At 35.6% G+C, this 26113-nt stretch overlaps 2 protein-coding genes across 4 annotated transcripts in view; one reads left to right on the forward strand and one right to left on the reverse strand.

Annotated features, from left to right (window-relative positions):
• fgf2 (fibroblast growth factor 2) overlaps positions 1 to 2686 on the forward strand; it is an 84444-nt gene extending 81758 nt beyond the window's left edge. The window contains exon 4 of the mRNA XM_069925222.1: positions 170 to 2686. Coding sequence (XP_069781323.1) covers positions 170 to 185 — 16 coding nt within the window. The 3' untranslated portion in view covers positions 186 to 2686. The remainder of the gene's footprint in view (positions 1 to 169) is intronic.
• nudt6 (nudix (nucleoside diphosphate linked moiety X)-type motif 6) overlaps positions 1 to 26113 on the reverse strand; it is a 111550-nt gene that overhangs the window by 4024 nt on the left and 81413 nt on the right. For 2 of the 3 annotated variants that reach the window (XM_069925216.1, XM_069925218.1), the window contains exon 4: positions 2028 to 2082. In XM_069925216.1, the coding sequence (XP_069781317.1) occupies positions 2028 to 2082 (55 nt within the window). Of the gene's footprint in view, positions 1 to 2027; positions 2083 to 5626; positions 5726 to 26113 lie in introns of all 3 variants that reach the window. The other variant, XM_069925217.1, reaches the window with a different exon arrangement.

A 26113-nucleotide genomic window follows, 5' to 3' on the forward strand; every position in this document is an offset into this window, starting at 1 on the left:
TTCATTATGATGAGAATTCTTCTGTCATCAGGCATCCTTGGCCTACAGTCCCTTTGCAATTACTGGGCTCCCCAGTTGGCTCTTTCTTTGTAAAGATCTTCCAAACAATTGATTTTGGTCATCCTAAGGTTTGGGTAATTTCTCTTACTGTTTTATTCTTGTTTTTCAGCCTCATAATGGCTTGACTTTCATTGGCACAGCTCTGGTCCTCAAGGTGAAAACTGGCAACTACAGAGGCCAAAATCTTAGAAGCAAGCCTATCTAGCTCTCTTATACCGGCACCAATGAAGCAATTAAACATACCTGAGTACTCACAAATAAATGTCTTAATAATTATTATTGTGTCCTGAAATGGGAGAACTATGTATACAAAATGTATACAAATAATTTTGAACAAATCTGGAATGTGCACTTTAATCACAGGTGAAATGTATGATTATAAATTCAAAACTGTGGTGCACAGGAGAAAATAAAGGAAAAAAGTGTCTTTATCCCAAACATTATGGAGAGCCCTGTCTATGAATAGTGACAGTGGTTGGTGTCAATTAAATTGAGCTTGACCATCTCATTTGAGTTTAGGAAAATGTTCATTGTTTTCTAATTTAACGTATCAGAGATGAATCATCTTCAGTTCTGCAAATCTTTAAGTGCAATGCACTTTTGTAAATTACCATCTCAACATTTAACCTGGAAGAGATGGATGTGGTTAAGCTAATGATTTGAGAAATTAAATCTTTTTCACAAAATTTCATGCAAGTTTTGAAATTGTTTGGTACAATGAAGTTACAGTTTAGCAGAAGAAATTTAGAGAATTCTCATTAAGAACAAATAACTGGCCTCTGCTGAACTACAACTATTGTTGTAAATCCCATGCCAATGTGAATATTTATTTTTTATTATACAGAAATCAATTTCTAGAACAGTTTAGCTTGATTTTTATAGTGCACACACAGACTTCAATAAAAAAAAAACTTAATATACACAGCAGGCCAGGTAGTATCTTGGAGAGAGGAACAAAGGCAATATTCTCATTTGATAACTTTATGGAATTGAAATATTACCTTTATTTCTTTCCCTGATTTTTATCTGACCAGGGTTTTTCCAGCATTTTCTGTTTTCATTTCGCATCTACAGTTGTTTGCTTTTTTAATTACTCACTGACTTTTTTGCCCAAATTATTTCCAAAGATTTTCTAGCACAGATTGAAACAGCAGTTGAAATAAATTGTTTGAATGTAAACAAATTTCAAAATTATCCAATTCATTCCTCTTGCAAGTATAAATTGAGAAATGGATTATATTTTTTTTTACATTCATTCTGCCTGAAAATAATAAATTGCTTTAATTTCTGTCAGAATGAATGTAAAACCTAATTTTGGAAATTATGCTCAAAATGAAATTTTGCTTTCAAATTTGCCTGGCAAAAGAGAAGTGAAAATACGCAAGTATAGTTTGTGCTTTTATCAGTTATCCTGTAAGAAAATGTCCACTTTTTCAAAGTTTTTAAAGAAATAGTCATTCAAAATATGACCATCTTGTAAAACTATTAACTTGTAGTTTTAAATGAACAGATAGAGATGTCATTTTTTTCTGTTGAAGTAATTTGTTTTTGACAAGACTTGGAGTTGTACCCCTCAGGGTGCCTCCAAACACCCTTAATTCATTTTAACAAACATGCCTCAATGCAATACTAAATCCAGATTTGTATTTCACCAAGTTTTGATACTTTACCAACATTCTGATGTTGTTTCTTTTTATTTAATGACTTGTTTTTAGTAAATTAAAAATCATATATAATTTTCAGAACAGTTGTAAAACCTTGTCTGTCTTTATTTATTTTTCTTTATGGAAATGGAAAATTAAAATCTGAATGCCAAATCAAAGAAAATGGAAGAAATACAAAATCAGTCTTCAGAATATGAATAAAAGTATGTTTAAGATTAATGAAATCCTTTTCTTAAGGGACAGTAAAATGGTATTCTTGTTGCCTTAACACAATTCATAGCTGCTTTGTTTATATCCACTTACCAATATCTTCACCTAGATCTGAGAGGCCCCCTGGAAACTTCCAAGCATTTTTTGTCTTTAAAATAAATACAAATGTAAGTCACATAAACTGCTATAAATGTGATAAAATATTACTCATTGCTTTTAAAAATGATGCTTAAAACACAAGTAACGTTTTGTAATCCTTTGGTTTTCAGTTAAATAAAGCTGTGTCTTTATGGCATTGGTATTTTTTTTAAAGTATGTGATAAGTGTTTCATTCTACTGATGCTCTAGGAACAAATGGAATGGATGTGTAGGTTACACGAAGAAGGTATGTTTTTTAATTAAAAAATGCTGCTAATTCTTAAATGAGAGTAGAGAGACTAGAAAAGTTGATTTAAAAATTAAGCTGCTATCTTTATATGTTCAGGCTGCAGCAAGGTCATATTCATACTGATGCATTTTTGTTATCTATAGCTTTTAATAGTGGCCTTTTAAAATATAAAATATTTGAATTCTGTTTAATTTGCTCAAATGGATTTTGTAGTATTGTACTGTACTGCACTGGTTTAAATAAGTGTTCTCTTATTGATCTTGTTAAATAGATTCAAATTTTGTATTTTAATGTCTGTACTAATGAAACATTAAAATATCTGTTTAAGATAACTGATGATTGTAAACTTCTGTATTTCTGTGCAACAAAAACATTAAAATAATTAAAAGATTTTCATGGCTGGCATCAACCCAATATTAAAGTGACCAAGAGTTTGATTGATGAAATTAATGCTTTACAACTTTAATTATTCTGTTTAGCAATGATTGGGGGGGGGGGGGGAGGAAGGAAGGTTAAAATTAATATTTTCTGTTCAAACTATCCCCGCTTGTCAAAATGTAGTTTATCAGCATTTTTCCCCACTGGTGTAGAGTCATAATGTAGTACCTAAATCAAGGCGTGCCTTAATCATTTTGACGATTAATTTTAATGTGTTGGGAGGTTTGCATTTTCTTCAGGCTAATTCATAAAATCATGTCTTGCATCTTGCCCCAGCAAGAATATTCTTTAACTTCTTCAATAAATGGGTAAATTTACTAAGAATCATCACCACTAAACTCTGCCATTTTCATACTTTGTCTGAGCATGCCATTTACCACAATATAATTGTCTAGTTACTCTAGGTTTAATGTAAAGAAATGTGCAGTAAACATGTTTCAACAATGCAATCAAATAAAACCCACTAAGTTTGGATATCAAAATGACTCTTTAAGCCAATCTTTACATGGGCAAAATCTGCAATCGAACATGCTGATCTCTTCAATTGATTTTAAGTGCCACTTTTGTTCCAAGTTATTCTATGCTAAATTCCTAAGCATGAATCTATGAACAAAACATTTAACTTAATTTTTTTCCAACACAAAACAATTATCAATTTAAAAATCTGTACTTTCTTGAGGGTATTAAGGGATGGGCAATGAATTCCGACTTAAGCAATAATGGCCAAATTGTGAAAAAATACATATTCTTTGTGTTATTTTTAAATACGTGAGCTTAGCAAAATAAAATCATTCTTTGAAGCTGAAGACCTTTAAATGAATGAGCTTGCTAAAAGCTGAGTCGGCTTAACAGGCTGCATTGTACCACTGCTTCCCTTGGCAAATCAGAAAGTTAAGCAAAGAAATTGTTAAGATTTTTTATTTTGGGTGATCCTGTGTTCTCGGCAAAGTTCCCAGATAGAAATTTAATTATCAGGCAAACAATATCTCTAATTGTTGAGCAGATTAAGTTGGTGCTGAGAGAAATTGTTGGCACAATAAGTATGTTCTGTGCATCCACTGGCTTCTTGATCTGCACATATTCCAGAATGCCTATCATTTGTGACTAGGAACTTGTTGGAGCTTGAAGATTGAGACAGCCACAGTCTATTACTCTTTCTCTGTCCTGAATGTTGGGACAAGAAGCAAATCAGGTGTGGGGATAAAGGTAGATGATATAAATGTAACACTATGGTCCAGATTTTTCAAAATGTTCTCTGTCACACATCAAAGAGTAGCATCATTTAATAATGGAGCTCACGAGTCTATTATTATCAAAAGAGACTGAATACCTTTTGAATTTGAACTCACACCTATGATAATTCTATACCATAGTTTCAACGATTATGTAAATAAGCAAGTGTTTAAAATGAAGGAGTGGGGGAGAGGAGGAGTTATATTTTAAGGAGATGTATGGAGAAAGTTTTTATTACATATACAGAGAGTGGTAGGTGCCTTTGAGTCTGAGGGTTAGTGGAAGCAGATATGACAATATCTGTCATATATCATGGAAGGAGAGAGGTATCAAGTGCAGGCAACAGAGTTTTTGTTTAATTTGGTTATAATGTTCAGAGCAGTCGATGTAGGGAGCAGGGCCTGTTCCTGTCCTGTAGGAATTTTTAAAAATTGCCTTGCTCTATTGAACAGTCTGTATCTATTCTCTTTTTTATATAATATATTACACCCTGTATAATCTCCCCTTAGTTTAAATAGCATTCTAGAAAATAAATGAGTGAGATTTGACTTAGTTCATTGCAGTTGAATATTTCAATCCTTCAGGTGTTGATTGTTATTGGAAAGTTAACAAAATATGAATATTATTTTATCATTAGTTACTGTATTCAATTTATCTAATCTTTCTTTATTTCTGTGTCTGGATCAAACTTAAATATGAAATAACTATTACATCTTTGCCTGTGCTCCATTCGTTTCATTATCATTCAGCAATAAAAAGAAATAGATTTTTTTTGTATCCTTTAAAACATACTAATTTCTTGGAATTTTCCAGAGTATCATCAACCAAAATTAAACTTTCTCAAAAAAAAAAGTTCTTGACATCTTTTTATCCTTGCATATTATTGGCATCAAACACTTCACTTTTGTTTCCAAAGTGTTAAAACACATCAGAGGGTCTCAAATTTGTAAACATCTTTTCTTGAATTCCTTATTTAAAACTCACTAATTAAATTTCCTCTCCCTGCCAGACAAAAATGGTTCTTTTCCAGGGTCACTAAACTACTTGCTATAAATGAAATCCATCCCTTTTTTTTGCTGGTCTCAAGCCTGCTTTAATGTCTGACCATTCACCTCATTCTTCTTAAAATTCATGGTCTAGGTCCTTATACGATGTAAGAAACTTTCTTGTTATCTGAATAATCCAGAGTTCTGGAGCTAATCATGAATTCAAACATATTGACTAAAATGTCCTGAAAATGTTTCCAATTGATAAACCCAACAATGAGTTCCAATTTGTGAGATTCCAAAGGTAAATAAAATATGCCATTTTCATTGGAAAATTAAGCAGATATAAAAGAAACCAATGTTCAAATTTGTACTAGGAATTGTGGCCTCTCATTAAAAAGGATGGGGAAGAAGAAAATTTCCAAACTGCTAATCAGGAAATTTATTGTGGAAGTGGTGCTAAGGTTGAAAATAGCACACTAAACACTTGGGAGCTTGGATATTAAAGTATTAGTCACCATGTTGCAACATGTGGGCAAGCAAAAAATTCTATTTGAAGTGAGAAGTAACCATCCTGCAAAAGCACAAATGCAAGTTCACAGTAAAATATCAAAACTAAAAAATGCTGTTCTCAGCAGATCAGTCACCATCCGCAGGGAAAGTGAAACAGTCAATGTTGCAGGTTGATGACCTTTCATCCTAGAAAGCCTGGGTTTCTAACTGCTGCAGATACAATAGTTGTGATTCTGGAAAAAAGATAAGAGTTCCTTAATTGTGAGCAATGCCCTCACTTATGCACACTTGAGACAATTTACAATGACTAATTGACCTACCAATTTGCACACCCTTGGGATATACGTGAAAAGTAGAATACTCAGAAATAACCCACACAGTTACAGGGAGAAAGTGCACACATACAGTACCCGAGATGACAATTGAACCTAGGTCTCTGTTGCGGAGAGGCAGCAGTTCTTTTAGCTGCATCACTATGTCATCTGGTGAATGTACTCACACAATACTAGAATGTGTTCCATATTTAGATATTAGAACATAAAAGCATAAGACAGGAGCAGAAATAGACTGTTCAGCCCATTGAGTCTGCCCTGCTATTCAATTAAGGGCTGATCCATTCTCCCACTCAAATGGACTCTCCAGCCTTTTCTCCATAGCCTTTGATGCCCTAACTAATTGATAACCAATCAATTTCTGCCTCAAACACACCCTAAAAAGAATGAAAGAAATAGGAACAGGAGTAAACCTTCCAGCCTACTTCTCCATTCATTAAAATTGTGGCTGATCGAGCTCTGTTATTTTCTAGCACTGATTTACCTTCACAGACTTCTAAGGTAGAGAAGTCCAATGTTAAGAAATCCCTTCTTATTTAATTAAAAAATTATTCTTATTACTTTGAAACTGTGACGTGGTCACAGGATCATCAGCCACTGGAAGCATTCTCCCTGCATCTAATCTAAAAATGGCTTCAAGAATTTCAGAAGCTTTGTCTTTTCTGAAAAAAAAAGCAATTTTCATTCATATAAGGTGCATTTAACTACAAAAAAAAAGAATTAAATGATGCACTTTCAATAATATATAACAGCTTTTCCCAGCCAGTTGTCCTAAAGATGTTCAGCAGAAAAGTGGAGGAACTGTATGTCATAGAAACATAGAAGATAGGAGCAGGAGTAGGTCATTCAACCCTTCGAGCCTGCTCCGCCATTCAACGAGATCATGACTGATCTTAAAGTTCAGTACCCCGTCCCCACCTTCTCTCCGTAACCTTTAATACCCTTATACTGAAGAAATAGATCTAATTCCCTCTTAAATAGATTTAATGAACCTGCCTCCACTGCCTTCTGTGGCAATGAATTCTATACCTCTGGGTATAGAAATTCCTCCTCATCTCAGTCCTAAATGGTTTGCCTATTATCCTCAAACCATGGCCCTGGGTTCTGGATTTTCCCATCATTGGAAACATCCCATCTGCATCCATTCTGTCCAGTCCTGCCAGAATTTTATGTCTCTATGAGATCCCCTCTCAATCTTCTAAACTCCAGGGAGTACAATCCCAATTTGCGCAATCTTTCCTCATAAGTCATTCCTGCCATTCCAGGTATCAGCCTGGTGAATCGCCTCTGCACTCCCTCCATTGCAAGAACATCCTTCCTTAGATAAGGTGACCAAAACTGAACACAATACTCCAGGTGGGGTCTCACCAAGGCCCTGTACAGCTGCAGTAAGGTATCCTTGTTCCTATACTCAAACCCTCTTGATATGAAGGCCAACATACCATTTGCCTTTTTAACTGCCTGCTGTACCTGCATGCTCGCCTTCAGAGACTGATGTACAAGTACCCCTAGGTCTCTCTGCACTTCCCCATCTCTTAATCTATTGCCATTCAAATAGTAATCTGCCCTCCAGTTTGTATTACCAAAGTGGATAGCCATGAATTTCAACAAGATCCTCATGACTTAATTTGTACATTTGTGTAGAATGCTACTGTTTGCCAGACTTTCCTATCTTTTAAAATATTTTATTTTTATAAATATACAACTCTCCAATATATACTAAAAACTTTACAAAAAACAAACAAAAGCACCCCTCCCCCCCTCCATTCACAGTATAAATACACACACTATCAGGGCTCACTTTTATGCTGATTATCAAAAATTTTATATGGGGAAGTCATTTACATTTATACTAATAAGCAGCATTTGTTATCATCCTTTTTATTATTGTATTTATATTTTTAATATTGTATTTATATTTACAATTAGGCCCCTATGTCATCCAAATATGGCTGCCATATCTTAATAATTTCTTTAAGTTGTACGTAATTTTTTTCCATAGTTATATAACTATTCATCTCTGTAGTCCAGTGTGTTATATGTAGAGAGGTGTCGGACTTCCAAGTAATTGCAATACATTTCTTAGCCACTGCTAAGGGTATTTTAACAAAATAAATTTGGAATTTAGTTAATTTATTACTTATTTTGAAGAAGTTGCCCAAAAGGTAAAACTCCAGGTCACCCGCAAAAACCACCCCTGTTATAAGGATAACAGTAATATATCAGTAATATCCTGTCAGAGAGGTCTCACCTTCACACATGACCATGTAGCATGTAAGAACATTCCTATTTCTACCCCACACCTAAAACACATTTCTGATATCTATGCAACTTCTATGGTACAAGGTATAATTGGTGTAAAAAAGTTATATTGCACTAACCCGTATCTTGCATTTATAGTCAATGTCATGTTATCAAAACACCAATCAGACCAACATCTTTCCATTACTGTAACACCTAAATTTGACTCCCATCTCTCTCTCTCTCTCTTTCTCTCTCTCTCTCTCTCTCTGTAAACCTGATTTTACATGTTCATTCTGGAGAGTATAGTACATCTTGGTTATGAATTCAGGTGTATTCCCCAGCCAAATTCTTTGTTACATTTCACTGATATCAGGTTGGGCCAAATTTGTTCCCCATCTTTCTCTTTGGAACGATCTTAGCTGGAGAAAACAAAAAAAAGTCCCATTAGCTACTCCATATTTATTTCTTAATTGTTCAAAAGACGTAAGAGATCCCTCCACATAACAATTATCAATATATCTTATTCCTTTGTCATACCAGGGATTCAATATTTTGTTGCCCAGATTCATGGACAGCAACACATTTTCACATAATCATGTTCTTAGTGATATTCCTGCTTTTTTTTTACAATGCACTCACTTATTTCTTGCCATATTCTAATCAGGGTTATCTGTCTTTTTTGTTATTAACTTAGCATTCCACTTATAAATAATATCCTTCGCTGTTTCTTCTTCTATTGAATTCAATCCCTTTCAGATCCAAGAAGGGGGACTGTCTTCATCAAAAAAGAATGATAAAAATCTTGCTTGTGCTGATAAATAATATTTCTTAAAGTCATCCCAATTTATAATCCCATGTTACCTTTTCCAATAAAATTCTTGACACATTATTCTATAGAAATTGCCTTATGTAATTATTTAATATTATAAAAAAATGTTTAGGTAGTGCAATAGGCAGCGATTGAAAAGATCCTGTCATCTTGGCATCACATTCATTTAATACAATTTACTAGAGTAATCGACAGGTATTTCCATTTCTGTAAATTTTTTTCCATTTTTTCTAAAAGAGGAATATAATTAAATTTATACAAGTTCTGTAAATGATTATTTGACATTATTCTTAAATATTTAATTCCATCTATCTATAATTTAAATCTACTATCTTTTGTTATCTTTCATAATCAAAATTTTTCAGTGGCATTATCTCACACTTGTCCATATTTATTTTATAACCTGTTGTTCTTCCATATTTTTCTAATGTTGCTTAGTTTCTTTTTTATCAAGGATGCAGCCAGATCAGACATCTATAATAGCACATTTATCTGCAAATAAACTAATTTTATGTTCTTTGAAGCTCTTCATATTCGAATCTCTCTTCACAATCTCTGTCAGTGGATTAAAAAGTGCTAGGACAGAGGATTGTCTACTCAATCTACTTAAGGGAAAAACTGCTGACATCTGATTATTAGTTATAAATTTGGCTTGTGGTTTATGATCCACTTTATAAATTTTTTGCTGATCTCAATTTTTTCCAATGTTTTAAATAAGAAAGACGTTCTAATCAATCAAATGCTTTATTTGCATCTAGAGAGATGGTTACATGTGGATTCAACTTTGATTTTTCCATATGTATTAAATAGTATCCTTAGACTATTTGAAGAATGTCTTCCTTTGACAAATCTCACCTGATCCATATTTATTAATTTTGGTAGATAATTTCCCAGTCTATCAGCTAATGCCTTTGCCAATATTTTATAATCAGCATTGAGGAGTGATATAGATCTATATGATGAAGTTTTTAATGGGTCTCTTCCTTTCTTTGGTAGCACTGTAATTATAGCAGTTGAGAAAGATACCGGGAGGGTCTGGGTCTCCACTACCAGTCTAATACGTCCATTATAAGAGGTATCAATAAATCTTTAAATTGTGTGTAGAACTCAGAAGGAAACCCATCCTCCCCCAGAGATTTGTTAGCTTGTAAAGTACCCAAGACTTTCTCAATCTCTTGTAAAAGAAGTATCTAAATCAATTTGTTCTTGATCTTCTAATTTTGCAAGTTCAATATTAGTTAAAAATTCATCCATCTCATTTTTATCTCCAAATAATTTTTATTCATTTAGTTTCATATAATATTGACTTAACATATTATTTATTTTTATTTGATTATTTTATAATATCAGCCTCTATTTTTATTGCATTTATCATTCTAGATGACTCCTCTTCCTTTGACTGCCAAGATAAAATTTTATGTGTCCATTCTCCTAATTCATATTTTTGTTTGGTTTTTAATATATTTTTTCCATTCTGTATATTTGCAATGTGTTATATTTCAATTTTTTAAATTCTCCATCAGTGTATATTTTTCTTGTGACCCTATTCTTTGATATTCTTTTTCCAATGTTGTTATATCTTTCTCTAGACCATCCAGCTCTGTAGCATATTCACTCTTAAGATTTTTTGCATAATATATAATTTGTCCTCTTAGAAAAGCTCTAAGCATATCCCATATTAAAAAGCTAATATCAGTAGGTTAGTTTCACAGAATAGTTCCGATCTGTGTCTTAATAAACTTTCTTGTTTTTCCATTATTGCATTAGTTCAGTGGTTCTCAACCTTTTTCTTTCCACTCACATACCACTTTAAATACTACCTATGCCATAAGTCCTCTGTGATTAGTAAGGAATTGCTTAAGGTGGTATGTGAGTGGGAAGGGAAGGTTGAGAATCACTGCACGAGACCTAATTGTTACTGAAATAGTTTGAGAAAAATTATCATTGACGCATTTCCTTTCGAGTGATGCAATCGAGCACATAATGAGCCAATGAGGTATGATTAAAACAGTGGTTTTCAAACTTTTTCTTTCCACCCACATACCACCTTATTCAATCCATTACTAATCAAAGAGCACCTATGGCATAGGGAATACTTAAGCTGGTATATGAATAGAAAGAAAAAGCTTGAGAACCAATGCATTAGGGGGGTGTGGCAAGATGGTGTAGAGAGCAGACGTGCGATCCTACTCCTCCTCAGCCAGTTTTTTAAGCACCTGTCTTTAAAGTTTATCTAAGTGAATAAAAGTTGTATTTTTATTTTTGGGAACATTACTGGGTCACAAAGGCGACTAATGTTAAAAAAAAACAAAAGCTCAATTACAGAAGAAATGACCTTTTAAAAGTGCTGAAGAATTGAGGCCTACCTGTCCAGTTGAAACCATGGAATTGTCGTTTGGAACCTCCAAGGCAGAGAGAACTCCTGCCAAGCTGAGTATTACACCGGTGCCGACCTAGTCTCCACAAGATGGCGCCGGAATGTTGACGAGCTCGGCTGGAGCTGATTCGCATGTTCATGATGTCGGATGCGCGGGTGACCTGGCTGAGAGAAGGGCTGGCTGAGAGAAGGGTTGGCTGCCATCGGGTGAACCAGGGACGCGTAGAATGGCATTGGAAGCTGCCTCTGCACGATCCCTGGCCTTGCCGGGCATGAGCGATGCCTCCAGGGTCTGTGAATTACTGGACTGCGTGTGGTCTGTGGGAGGGCCCGAGTGGCGGCGTTGCGTGTGCAAACCCACAGCCGCACCGGGAAGGGCCCAACAACGTTGGAAGAAGACTTACCTTTAACGAGCAGTTCACAGGAACAATTGGAGGTGGAGTCTAGAGAAGGTAGGCCTCAAGATGTGGAACTGGAACATGGAATGGAGTCTGTTTGTACAGTTAGTTTTGGAAGGGATTGCCTATCATATGGACAATATGTCTAAACAAATGACTCAAGGATTTTTGGATGTGACAACTAAAATATCTAATATGTCTGAAGATATATCTACACTTAAGAGGGATGTCAGTAAATGTATTAAATCAGTGGATACAGTGCAAGAAATTTTTTTTTAAAATTGCAACAGCATTTTCTGAATGTAAAACTCAAGTTGTACATAATAAGGAAAAAATAGAGAAAGTGGAAGATTTGTTTGTGGATTGGGGAATCCAGAAGAGAGACTTTCTGAAAAAAATTGATTAATTGGAAAATCAAAGTCAGAGAAACTATGTGAAAATTGTGGGTCTTCCAGAAGACATTGAAGGGCCTGATCCAATAAAATTTTTCAAGAGTTGGATTCCCGAGGTGCTGGGCAAAGAGTTTTTCTCGGGAGGTTTAGTATTGGAGAGGGCACATAGAGGATTACAAAATAAACTGTTACCAGGACAACCGCCATGAGCGGTCTTAGTTCGGTGCCTGAACTATCAAGACAGAGAAATGATACTACGGTGGGTGGGACAGAAGGGATGACAAAGTCAATCTCCAATGATGACTCAAAATAACAGAGTATTTTTTAACGCAGATTTGAGTCAAGAAATTATTAGGCGATGACGGGAATTTAATTCGGCTAAAGAAGTACTGTGGCAGAAGAGTTAAAAATTTGCTTTTCGATATTCTGCTGTGTTAAAGGTCTTTTATGGTAACTTTCAATCTCAATTTTTTGAGAATGATCATGATCCCTTAGTTTTTGCTAATTCATTACGAGGACATGGAAGAGTTTCGCCATCATCGCGCAAAAAGAGGGCAGAATGGGAAGAATGGAAAAAATGGAAAGAAAGAGGTTTTAACACAAAGTCTTATTGACATTGAAGATCTGGAACAATTATTGGGAATTGAGTCATTGGGTTGAATATATTTACAGTATTGAATTGTATTAATATGAATGATGGCTGGGGGGGTGGATAGCACTGAAATCTTTGATTGTCATCTGCCACTAGTGGGGTTTACCACACCCAGTTTTTTAGGGTGTAACAACCTTTGGGTAGTGTTTTTTTTTGGAGGGGAATAATTAAAAATTTTTTTATATACATTTTTTAAAAAATAGGGGAGAGTGGTTTTCATTTATTAGAAGGGGGGTGATATTTTGTAGTAAGTGATTATATTGTTAGTTTGTAAAGATGTCTAATTTGAAATTTGCAACTTTTAATATTCAGGGGTTAAATAATCCGATTAAGCGAAAGCGAGTTTTGGCTTACATCTAGAAAATGAAAATTGATATTGCCTTTTTACAAGAAACATATTTGACTGAAAAAGAACATTTGAAATTGAAGAGAGGTTGGGTTGGTCATGTGTTTTTTTCTTCATTTAATTCTAAAGCAAGAGGTGTAGCAATTTTAATTCATAAGAATTTGCCTTTTCACTTGCAAACTATGGAAGGAAATGCTGGAAGGGTTTAAAGGTGAATTGTAAAATTTTTACTGAATTTTTGACTTTGCTTAATATCTATGCACCTAACATGCATGATGAGTGTTTTATTTCAGATGCTTTTTTGTTATTAAATCAAGCTAATGAAAAGATTTTAGTTGTGGGAGATTTTAATTGTGTCTTGGATCCTTTGATGGACAGATCCCCAAAAAGTATAAAGAAATCAAAGATGGTGATACAAATTGGGGCCTTGATGAAGGATTTAAATTTGGTGGATATTTGGAGAAGGGTTAATCCTACAGAGAAGGATTTTTCTTTTTATTGGTCTCGACATGATTCATTTTCTAGAATAGATTTTTTTCGTATTGGCACATTTACAAGGAAGGGTATCACAGGCAGAATATAAAAGCAGGGTTATATCAGATTTTTTTTTCTTATGTAAGTTCAGAAGTGGTACGTTCATCTTATAGATGGAGATATAATACAATGTTGTTGAAAAAAATAGTTTGTAATTTTTGTTAAAGAAGATTACTTTTTTTGTCTGAAAATGCTAATTCAGTAAAAAGTCATTTTATGTTATAGGATGTATTAAAAGCTTATTTAAGAGGACAGATTATTAATTACACCACTAAAGTTAAGAAACATTATATGGCTGAAAGCTTTGAATTAGAAAAGCAAATTGATGAATTGGAGAAGGAATTTCAGAAGGAAGTGACAGAAGATTAAAAAAAAGTGGCTTTGCCTAAATTGAAATTGCGTTATAATACATTGCAGACTTATCAATTTGAATGTTTCATTAATCGATCTAAGCAGCGTTATTATGAGTTGGATGAGATGGCACATAAAATACTTGCATGGCAGTTAAAAAAGGAACAGGTTTCACGGATTATTAATACTGTAAAAAAGAATTCAACAGTTACCTATAAACCTCAGGAAATTAATGACCAGTTTTATTCACTTTATAAAAAATTATAAACTTCTGAGTGGAAACAGGATAGTGGTTTTATTGATTCTTATTTATCTAAGTTAACGTTATCAGCATTAGAAGAGGAGGATGTTATGGATTTGGAAGCTCCGTTTAAAGAATTAGAGATTAAGGCGGCTATGTTGGAAATGCCCAATGGGAAGTTACCAAGCGATGATGGGTTTTCGGTGGAATTTTATAAAACTTTTTATGAAGATTTATTTTCGGTGTTTGGGGAGGTATTACAACAAGTGTCTGAACAGTATGAGTTACCAGAATCTTGCTCTAGTGCTTTAATTACTGTAATCCCAAAAAAAGAGACCCATTGAAAGTGTCTTCTTTATTGAACATTGATTATAAAATAATAGCAAAAGTGTTAGCAAAACCTAAATTGATACATGTTGATCAAGCAGGTTTTATTAAAAAATAGAAATGCTTCAGATAATATTCTTCTATTAATTAGTTTGGTCAATGCATATCGACAGCAGCCCAACCACTTGATGTGGAAAAAGCCTTTGATATGGTCAAATGGGATTTTTTATTTAAAGTATTGGAGAAGTTTAAATTTGGCTATTTTTTTATTGGTTGGGTTAAAGCTTTATATAAGAACCTGACTGCTAGGGTGGTGACAAATGGTCAAGTTTCATCATCGTTTAAATTGATGCGTTCAACTTGACAAGGATTTCCATTGTCACCAGCTCTGTTTGCATTGGCTATTGAACCGTTAGCTCAAACAATAGGAAGAATGAACAGATAAGAGGGATGAGAGTTATGGATGAAGAGTATAAGATTAATTTGTTTGTAGATGATGTTTTGATATATTTAACAAACTCAGAACAATCATTGCCACATTTAAGGGAATGTTTATTACAATATGGAACATTATCTGGATATAAAGTTAACTGGGATAAGAGTGAAATTTTACCAGTTGGAGAAGGAGATTATTCAGAGTATAAAAATATTATAAAATTGAAATGATCTGATAAAATTAAATATTTAGGAATAATTGTAAATACTGAGTATCAATCTTTATATAAGTTAAATTATGTTCCATTATTAAAAAAGATTAAAGCAGATTTAATTAAGTGGAAAGATCTTCCGTTAACTTTAATTGGACGTTAATTGTATTAAGATGAATATTTTTCCTCATATTCAATATTTATTTCAATCAATACCATGTTCTCTTTCAAAGAGTTTATTTCAGGATTTAAATAAAGTTACAAGAGAATTTTTATGGAAAGGTAATAAACTACCACAGGTAGCATTAAATAAACTTACTTTGAAGTATGTGCTAGGTGGGCTTCATTTACCTCATTTTCAAAATTATTATGAAGCAGCCCAGTTGAAATTTATTAGTAAATTGATGGATTTGGACCAGCCCCCGAGTTGGGCTAAAGTTGAGATGGCCTGTATTTCTGAAGTTGAGGTGTATCAATTTATATTTTGATGGAATGTAAATTTGTTGAGGGAATATAATATGCTGATATTAAAACATTTATTAAAATTATGGATTAAAAAATAAGATTTTAGGATCAAAAGGTAAATTGTCAATTTTAACTCCATTATATAATAATTAGCTTATTTCTTTTTCAAAGTTTAATAGTCATTTAAAGAGTTGGGATTCTAAGGGTATAAAAACATTACAGGATTGTTTTGTCGGAGAACAGTTTTTTTCTTTCAATCAATTGAAAGAGCGTTTTGATATTGATGAAAATTCTTTATTTGTTTATTATCAACTTCGATCTTTGGTAAAAAATATTTATGGTAGAGAGATGATTTTCCCTGTATTGATGGAATTTGAGTCTTTGATTTCTTCTGTACCAAAAAGGGGTTATATTTCTGTTATGTACCAAGTATTACAAGACAATATGGATAAGTCAGAATGGGAGAAATCTAAGCTTAAATTGGAAAATGATTTAGCTTTTGTTTTTCCTGAAGACTATGTGTCATGATAGTGTTACTAAATTGCGGTATGGAATGGTTAATTATAATTTTCTACATCAGTTGTATTTAACACCAGAGAAATTGAAAAAAATATGGTTTTAGTAATTCAGATTCTTGTTTTAGATGTGGTGTATGTACTGGAACTTTTTTACATGCTGTTTGGTCTTGTGTGCATGTACAACCATTCTGGGATGAAATTAAGTTAATTTTAGAAAAATTATATAATTTTAAGTTACCATTAGATCCATCTATTTTTTAATAGGTTATATGGTTCCTTTAAGGGGATTAGGGTTGGATAAATTTCAAATTGCATTTATATATTTAGCATTGTCTGTAGCTCAAAAATGTGTAGCAAGTACATGGAAAGATAATATAGTGATTAATATAATGCGATGGCATAATGAATTGAAAGCTTGTATTGTTATGGAAAAAATTACATATAATCTACATGACAATTATTTTTTTTGTTAATAAGTGGTTACCATATTTGGAATATATGCATTTAGATGAGTCCACGCTGCTGAAGATCCAGCTGCGCTGGGTGGGTCACGTCTCCAGAATGGAGGACCATCGCCTTCCCAAGATCGTGTTATATGGCGAGCTCTCCACTGGCCACCGTGACAGAGGTGCATCAAAGAAAAGGTACAAGGACTGCCTAAAGAAATCTCTTGGTGCCTGCCACATTGACCACCGCCAGTGGGCTGATACCGCCTCAAACCGTGCATCTTGGCGCCTCACAGTTTGGCGGGCAGCAACCTCCTTTGAAGAAGACCGCAGAGCCCACCTCATTGACAAAAGGCAAAGGAAGAAAAACCCAACACCCAACCCCAACCAACCAATTTTCCCCTGCAGCCGCTGCAACCGTGTCTGCCGGTCCCGCATCGGACTTGTCAGCCACAAACGAGCCTGCAGCTGACGTGGACTTTTACCCCCTCCATAAATCTTCGTCCGCGAAGCCAAGCCAAAGAAAGAATATATTTTTAGCTCTCCTTAAAAGAGTTGGCTGATGGGGTGGGAACTTGATTTATTTTGTTGTTTTGTTTTTTTAATTATTTTTTTAACATATACTCATATAAAATTTTCTTTATGGAACGTATTTTGTATTACTATTAATGATTCTTCAAATAAATAAAGTTTTTAAAAAAGAACCAATGCATTAGTTAATGTTAGTGGTGAATGATCTGATAGAAGTCTCGCCAAATATTCTGTTTTTACCACTCTACTTTTTAACTGGGCAGACATTAAAAACAATTCAATCCTTGTATGTGAATCATGTGCATTTGAGTAGAATGAATAGTCTCTTTCTAAGGGGGGGGGGTTAAGCTGCCTCCATATATCAGTCAAATTTCATAAAATGATAATGTAATTTTTGCGGATTTTACCCTCTTCACTGTTGTGGCTAATTTATCCAGTATTGGAACTAGACAGAAATTGAAGTCTCCTCAAACCAGTATATCTTCTCTTCCCTCAGTCAGCTGTCATGGTCCATATTAGTTCCAATGATATTGAAATAAAGTGGGATGAGGTCCTACAAGCTGAATGTAGGGAGCTTGGAGAAATTAAGGAGCACGACCTCAAAAGTAAAAATCTTAGGATTGTTACTGGTGCCACGAGCTAGCCAGAGTAGAAATAGTAGGATAGTTAGAATGAATATGTGGCTTGAAAGGTGGTCTAGGAGGGAGGGTTTCAGTTTCTTGAGACATTGGAACCGGTTCTGGGACAGTACAAACTGCACGGTCTACATCTGGGCAGGGCTAGGATTAATGTACTAGGGAGATTGTTTGCTAGTGCTGTTGAGGAAAGTTTAAACCAGAGGTTCTCAACCTTTTTTGCCCTTGGCCCCACTTTAATTTTTACAAAAAAATGCATGCACCACCATTAGTGGAAAAAAGTTATACATTCACAAGAAGTTTTAATTAAATCATTTACTGCAAGTGTATTTCATATTTAACTACTACCTCAACATGTCAACCATTTCAAAACACACATTCAACAATTGTCGTCACTTCAGGGGGAATCTTGCCACTGACACTGGCTGCAGATATTTTTGATTCGAGAGACTAATTTTGTTATTTCAACTTTAAATCTCCACATTTTGTAATTTCCAGTTGGTTTCTCTTAGCTTGTACCAAATCACTATCACTTACATTAAGTAAGACAATGGAAAATATATCAATAGTTTCCTTGCTAAAGTAGTCAAGTTTGGGTATTTCTTTTTGATCTCATTAGATAGCCACATCATGGTTCCTTTCACTTTGAACAGAATTTTCACAGATTCATCATGTGGAAACTCAGATAACTCCTCTTGGTATTACACTGGAACTTCAGATAAGTCTACCAACAATGGCTGAGTTAACCAAGAGGGAAAAATCCATTGCCTTCAAATCACAAAATCTATCATTTAAGTCAGTAACCAACATTTTCAAATGGTCAACAATGACATTTGTATCATCATTAGTTACCTCACACTTATTCAATCAATAGAATTGACTGAAATTTCTTCCAGAAATATTCCTTTGGCATAATTCTATGACTTCAATGATAGAAGTGTCATGAATCCAAATATCTTTTTTTTTGCATCAATAAGCATCATACTTGCTACTTGAGTTGCTTAAACGTTCGTCAAGTAACTCACATAAGCTTTGCCATCTGTTGTTAGCAAGAGCTTCATTTCAGGTTTGTCCTTCAAAAACTCACTGAGGACATCAAACAGTTCCATAAACCTTTTTTTTAATTTTTTTTTCACACTATGAATCATACTGACCAAAATACACACAAACATTTCCCTCTTGAATATACAGTGTCATTTTCTCCCCTTTTCCCCCCTCCCTCCTTCACCCCCTCTCCCCACCCACTCTACGTTTAACATATATGATACATTAAACCCATTAAACAATGTCATCACACAATGAAAATAAACAAGAAATTTGTGTCTTCTACTTTTACATACTGGGTCAGTTCATTTCGTCTTCTTCTCCTTCTGTCATTTTAGGGGGTGGAGGTCTGTGGTAGGACTTCTCTGTTGTGTTCCATGTACAGTTCCCAAATTTGTTCGAATACTGTGGTGTTATTTCTTAAATTATATGTTATTTTTTCCAATGGAATACATTTATTCATTTCTATGTACCATTGCTGTATTCTCAGGCTAACTTCTAATTTCTAGGTTGACATAATACATTTTTTTTGCTACAGCTCAGGCTATCATAATAAATCTTTTTTGTGCTCCATCCAAATCGAGTCCAAGTTCTTCACTTCTCATATTACTTAGAAGAAAGATCTCTGGATTTTTTGGTATGTTACTTTTTGTGATTTTATTTAATACCTGGTTTAGATCTTCCCAAAACTGTTCCACTTTCTCACATGCCCAAATTGCATGTACTGTTGTTCCCATTTCCTTCTTACAGCAAAAACATCTGTCTGTACAATGTTTGCATACTACCAACTGAAAACCTACTTGAAGGACAAATTGGGAAGCAGGCTGAGGTTACCAGAAAGAAGCAATTTTGAATATGTAATTACAGACGCAATGATAATTAAAAGATTTATAACAAACATGTACATCAAACTGCAAGAGAAAGAGAATGAGGAAACAAGCTGTAAACCCAAACAAAAATGGGAACAAGATCTAAACATAAAGATAAAGAATGAAACATGGGAAAAGCTATGCTTCGGAACTATGAGAAATACAATAAACACGACGTTAACCATGATACAATATAATTGGTTACACAGGCTATACACAACGCATCAAAAGTTAAATAAATGAGTTCCATAAACCTTTTGAAGTAGTTTCTCTTTGACAACCACCTTACTTCAGTGTTAAGCAATAATCACACATGTTTTGTATTTTTATCAACACAAACTGCTCAAACAGACATTCAGTTCCTCCCCAATTGTATGAATTTTCCTTGGTTTTGCTATCAGCAGAGAAATTTCATAGCTAGCTTCAGGGTACGATTCAGGACTATAGTTTGCGCAGCGAATAATGAAGTGATTTTTGATCTATTTTCAAAATTTCAATAACTTAAGATATTCCAATTTTGAACTGACATGGTTCGGATGTTTTACCCTCAAATGAGCTTCAAGATGTCTTGCTTTCATTGATTCATTTGTCAAAGTCTGTTAGCACAATAGGAAAAAAGGTACACATTCATTGTGTATAGCAGGTTTATACCCAACCTTCAAGAACTCCACTGAATATTGACAAACCTTTTCCTTGTTTGGTCTGCTCATTTTGAATATACAACAGCGTGAGCTCAATGAAACAAATTAATATAACAGTGCGAGCTCCCCGAAACAGATATATCAATATTTTATTATGTCTTAGTGTTGAAAATGTAATGATCGAATCAATAGAAGAATACTAACCCTAAAAAAAATTTTTTTTAAACACTAATGTGGTTTCTGATATTTTTTTCTCGTGGTTTACTTTCTGGGCTCCCTATTTTTTACGATTATGTCATCCACATTAGGCTGGCGCCTGGGGTGGACCCCACCTACCCCCTACTTACTCATTCAATACACTTCTTTTCTTTCTTTGGCTTGGCTTCGCGGACGAAGATTAATGGAGGGGTAACGTCCACATCAGCTGCAGGCTCGTTTGTGGCTGACAAGTCCGATGCTGGACAGGCAGATATGGTTGCAGCGGTTGCATGGGAAAATTGGTTGGTTGGGGTTGGGTGTTGGATTTTTCCTCCTTTGTCTTTTGTCAGTGAGGTGGGCTCTGCGGTCTTCTTCAAAGGAGGTTGCTGCCCGCCGAACTGTGAGGCGCCAAGATGCGCAGTTTGAGGCGATATCAGCCCACTGGCGGTGGTCAATGTGGCAGGCACCAAGAGATTTCTTTAGGCAGTCCTTGTACCTCTTCTTTGGTGCACCTCTGTCTCGGTGGCCAGTGGAGAGCTCGGCATATAACACGATCTTGGGAAGGCGATGGTCCTCCATTCTGGAGACGTGACCCACCCAGCGCAGTTTCAATACACTAGTGCACAAAGATAAATAGAGATACAGGTCTCACTCACTTCTGAACTGAAAAAGTAAAGGGGTATGGACGGAGACATGATTGTTGAGATAATTTGGAATCCTCGTCGCCAATGAGATAATTTGGAATGGATGATAATAAGACCAATCAGAAAAAAATATAATTATAATATTAACCAAGGACAACAGTTAAAATAAGAGAAAGAACAGAAAAACATCAGAAGAACAAAAACACATTATGAAAATAAAAAGAACAAAGTGATTTTACTTGGAAGTTACCACAATTGTGTTGTACTGACTGTGTTGCCAAGTCACATCATTCACCCCAACATAACGAGTTTATTTTTTCAAACCAACTTTTTAATTATTTCCCAATATATTCTCACGCCCCACCAAAATATTCCCATGTCCCACTTTGAGAATCTATAGTTTAAACTAATGGGGCAGTGGGATGGCAACCTACAAAGAAAGAATGAGGAAGGTGGTACAGAGACCAAAGATAGAGTTAAGAAAGAGAAAAAGAAAAAATAGAGGGCAGAAAACTCAAAAGCAAAGGATGCAGAGGTCACTCGATTCTAAAAGGACAATGAGCATAAGGGCACTTTATCTGAATGCCCGTAGTATTAGAAACAGACACTGAGGAGCAAATCAGAACTCAGGATATGATTTAGTGGCCATCACAGAAACATGGTGGCAAGGTGGGCATGATTGGGCATTAAATATTCAAGGGTAAGAGGTAATACAAAAAAAAAGATTGACAGGAAGGTAAGGTGGTGGGGTGACGCTTCTTAATTAAGGATGAGATCAGGATAATAGTGAGAGATGATATAAGATTTAAAGAGCAGAATGTTGAATCCATCTGGGTAGAACTTAAGAATAGTAAAGGGAAAAAAAATCACTGGTGGAAGTTGTCTATCACCCACCAAATAACAACAGCACAGTGGCACAGGCAATTAACAAAGAGTTAGCTGAGACATGTAAGAACAGGACGACAGTTGTCATAGGAGACTTTAACTTCCACGTACATTGGGAAAATCAAGTTGGTTGTGGAGGATGACTTCACAGAATGCATCCGTGATAGCTTCCTTGAGCAGCATGTTAAGGAACTAACAGGGAGTATGCTATTTTAGATTTGGTATTGTGCAATGAGATAGGTAAAAATAACGATCTAGTAGTTAAGGACCCTCTTGGAAAAAGTGATCATAGTATGAATGAATTTCTCATACAGATGGAGGGTGCAATAATTAGAACTAAAACTAGTGCATTATGTTTTAACAGGGGAGACTACAACAGGATGAGGGAGGAATTGGTCAGCGTGGACTGGGAGCACAGGCTAGTTGTCAGACAGTTGAGGAACAGTGGAAGACTTTCAAAGAGATTTTTCACAGTGCTCAACAAAAATATATTCCCATTAAAAATACGGGAAGTAAGAGAAGGAAGAGTCGGTCTTGGTAAACTAAGGAAATAAAGGAAAGTATAAAATTAAAAGCTCATGTGTACAAAGTAGCCAAGAGTAGTGGAAATCTGAAAGATTGGGAAAACTTTAAAAGGCAACAAAGGACAATTAAATGATAAATAAGGAAAGAGAAGAAGATTATGAAGGTAAATTAACACAAAATATAAAAACAGATAGCAAAATATTTATAAATATATAAAATGGAAGAGGATGGCTAGAGAAAACATAGGTCCCTTGGAAGATGAGAAAATGAAATTGATATTAAATAATGAGAAAATGGCCAAGGCATTGAGCAGATATTTTTTGTCAATCTTCACGGTGGAAGACACGTCCAGCATGCCTAAGAGAGGTGATAGGGACGTGAAGGGAGGTGAGAGCCTTGATAAAATAGTTGTTACAAAAGAGATAGTGATGAGCAGACTAATGGGACTGAAGCAGACAAATCCCCTGGTCTTGATGGGATGCATCCCAGATACTGAAGGAAATGGCGGGAGTTATGGTCGATGCATTGGTAGTCATTTACCAAAATTTTCTGGATCCTGGACAGGTCCTGGCAGATTGGAAGACAGCAAATGTCATGCCACTTTTTAAGAAAGGATGTAGGCAGAAGACGGGTAACTTATCAGCCAGTTAGCTGAATGTCAGTAGTCGGGAAAATGGTTGAAGTTGTCATTAAGGATGAAATAGTGAGATATTTAGCATGAAGGGGTTTTATCAGGCAGAAGCAACATGGATTCAGAAAGAGCAGGTCTTGTTTGTTTGACAAACTTGCTGGAGTTCTTTGAGGATATAATGGGTGCGGTTGATAAGAGAGGAACAGGTTGATGTTGTATATTTGGATTTCCAGAAGCCGTTTGATAAGGTGCCGCACAAGAGACTTATCAATAAGATACAGATGAATGGTATCGGGGAGTATATTGGCATGGATTGAGGAATGGTTAACTGACAGAAGGCATATTTTTGGGATAAATGGGTGTTTTTCTGATTGGCAGACAGTGGTAAGGGGGGGGGGGTAGGGGTTGGTGCTGGGTCCGCAGCTGTTCACCATTTACACTGATTGTTTGGAAGAGGGGACAGAGTATAATGAAGCCAAGTTTGCGGATGATACTAAATTAAGTGGGAAAAGCAAATTGTACAGAAGAAGTGGAGAAGCTGCAGAAGGATATAGTTAAGTTAGGTGAGTGGGCAAAGTCTGGCAGATGGAGTACAATGTTAGTAAATACGAGGTCATCCACTTTGGTAAGAAAACTAGATGAGCAGATTATTATTTAAATGGTGAAAAACTGCAGCATGCTGTAGTGCAGAAGGACTTGGGAGGGCTTGTGCATGAATCACAAAAAGTTGGGTTGCAGGTACAGCAGGTTATTAAGAAGGCAAATGGTATGTTGACCTTCATTGCTAGAGCAATTGAATTCAACAGCAGGGAGATTATGCTGCAACTATACAAGGTGCTGGTGAGGCTGCACCTGGAGAATTGTGTGCAGTTCTCATCTCCATACTTGGAGACAGCCTAGAGAAGGTTCATCAGGTTGATCCCAAAGATGAGGGGGAGTTCACCTATGAGGAGGAGTTCACCTATGAGGAGAGACTAAATCACCTGGGATTATACTCACTCGAATTCAGAAGAATGAGAGGAGATCTTATAGAAACATATAAAATTATAAAAGGGATAGATAAGATGGAGGCAGGAAAATTGTTTTCACTGGTAGGTGAGACCAGAACTAAGGGACATAGGCTCAAGATTTAGGGGAGTAGATTTAAGACAGAGATGAAGAAAAACTGTTTTTCCCAGAGAGTAGTGAATCTATGGAATTCTCTGCCCAGGGAAGTGGTTGAGGCTACTTCATTAAACATATTTAAGCTACAGTTAGGTAGATTTTACATAAAATAGGAATGAAGGGATATGGGGAAAAGGCAGGTAGGTGGAGTTGATCAGATCAGCCATGATCTTATTGAATAGCAGAGCAGACTCAATGGGCCAGATGGCCTACTCCTCTTCCTATTTCTTATGTTCTTATTGTCACATTTGTGGCCCGAAATGTGAAGTTAATAAAACATTAAACACAAGTTTTATCAGGTAAACTTCTGAGTGTCTTTATTCTCCCGTTTCCTTTGTTCTCCTGCTTGTGTTCTTATCTCTCTCTCTCATACCACGTGACTTCTGGTACATCTCATACATATTCATTATCATGACATCCCTCTTTTAATCAGAAATAAACTTTACCTTCACTTACCAATATCCCTCGGAAACATACAAACATCGTAACTAATGGTAATACTATAACTCAACTACATAAAATTTACTTCCTACAGCACTCATACATGCACTTTATGATATAAGATTAAAATACTGTCCCAAAGTTCTTATTAAAACTATGGCACAAAGTCTTCGTATCGTTTGGGCACTTTCCGGTTTCGTTTCGGCCTGCCTGCGATATTGTCGTCGCTTCTCGGTTGTTCACTCTCGGCGTCGGAAATACTGCTTGCCACGGCTTCGAGTGTTTCTGGCGCTCTAGTCACTTCATCAGGAGTGCTGGTAACTGCCTCTGGAACATCATCAGGTCTCTCAGTTTCAGCATCTCGTATTGGCCTTTCAACCTCTTCGCTCGATGTATCTCTGGACTGGTACCTTTTTACACCTGATACATTTCTCTTATACAGTACTCCAGTCGGAGACTTGACTGTCACCATACTGCCACTTCTGGATACGACAGTATAGGGTTGATGGTAATAAGGTGTGTCTAGTTTACCACCAGTTTCATGCCTCACTAGAACATTATCTCCTGGCATGATGTCTGAGTACTTGGCTCCACGTTTCGAATCTGTGTACAGCTTTGCTGCACCTTTCTTTTCAGCATCGTGGTCCCTCATCTCCTGGTCGTCTCGGATTTCCTTTATTTCTGGCATTTTTGTGCGGATTTTTCTCCCAAAAAATGCTTCTGCAGGACTTTTTCCAGTGGTTGCATGAGGCGTTGCTCGATAGACAGCCACATAAGATAGCAATGCTTCTCGCCAATTTTGTCCTTCTGCGTGTGCAATCCTCAATCGTTTTTCAATGGACTGATTTTGTCTCTCTACTTCTCCATTGGCTTGCGGCCATTTCGGAGTTACTTTATGATGGTGGATACCTGTGGTCCTCATGTATTCTGCAAATGTCTCTGAAATGAATTGTGGACCATTGTCAGAGTATAATGTAACAGGTAATCCATATCTTGCGAATATCTCTGCTAATGCTTGTATTGTTTTTTCAGTGGTTGTGGACTTCAACACCACGTACTCATAGTATCTGCTGTAGTAATCTATCACTACCATAATTGATTCACCCGTCGGTAAAGGTCCAAGAAAATCAACAGCTACGTCGATCCATGGTCCTGTCAGAAGTTGCGTACTCCGGATCGGTTCTGGCGGATTTCTCCTACTTGTGATTTGACATCCGTGACACGTTTTAACAAATTTCTCAGCGTCTTTATCACAACCTGGCCACCATACCTTGGTTCTGAGGTTTTGCTTGGTACCAACAATACCTAGGTGTC

The sequence above is a fragment of the Narcine bancroftii genome, chromosome 3 (genome assembly GCF_036971445.1).
Source record: "Narcine bancroftii isolate sNarBan1 chromosome 3, sNarBan1.hap1, whole genome shotgun sequence".
Classification (NCBI taxonomy): domain Eukaryota; kingdom Metazoa; phylum Chordata; class Chondrichthyes; order Torpediniformes; family Narcinidae; genus Narcine; species Narcine bancroftii.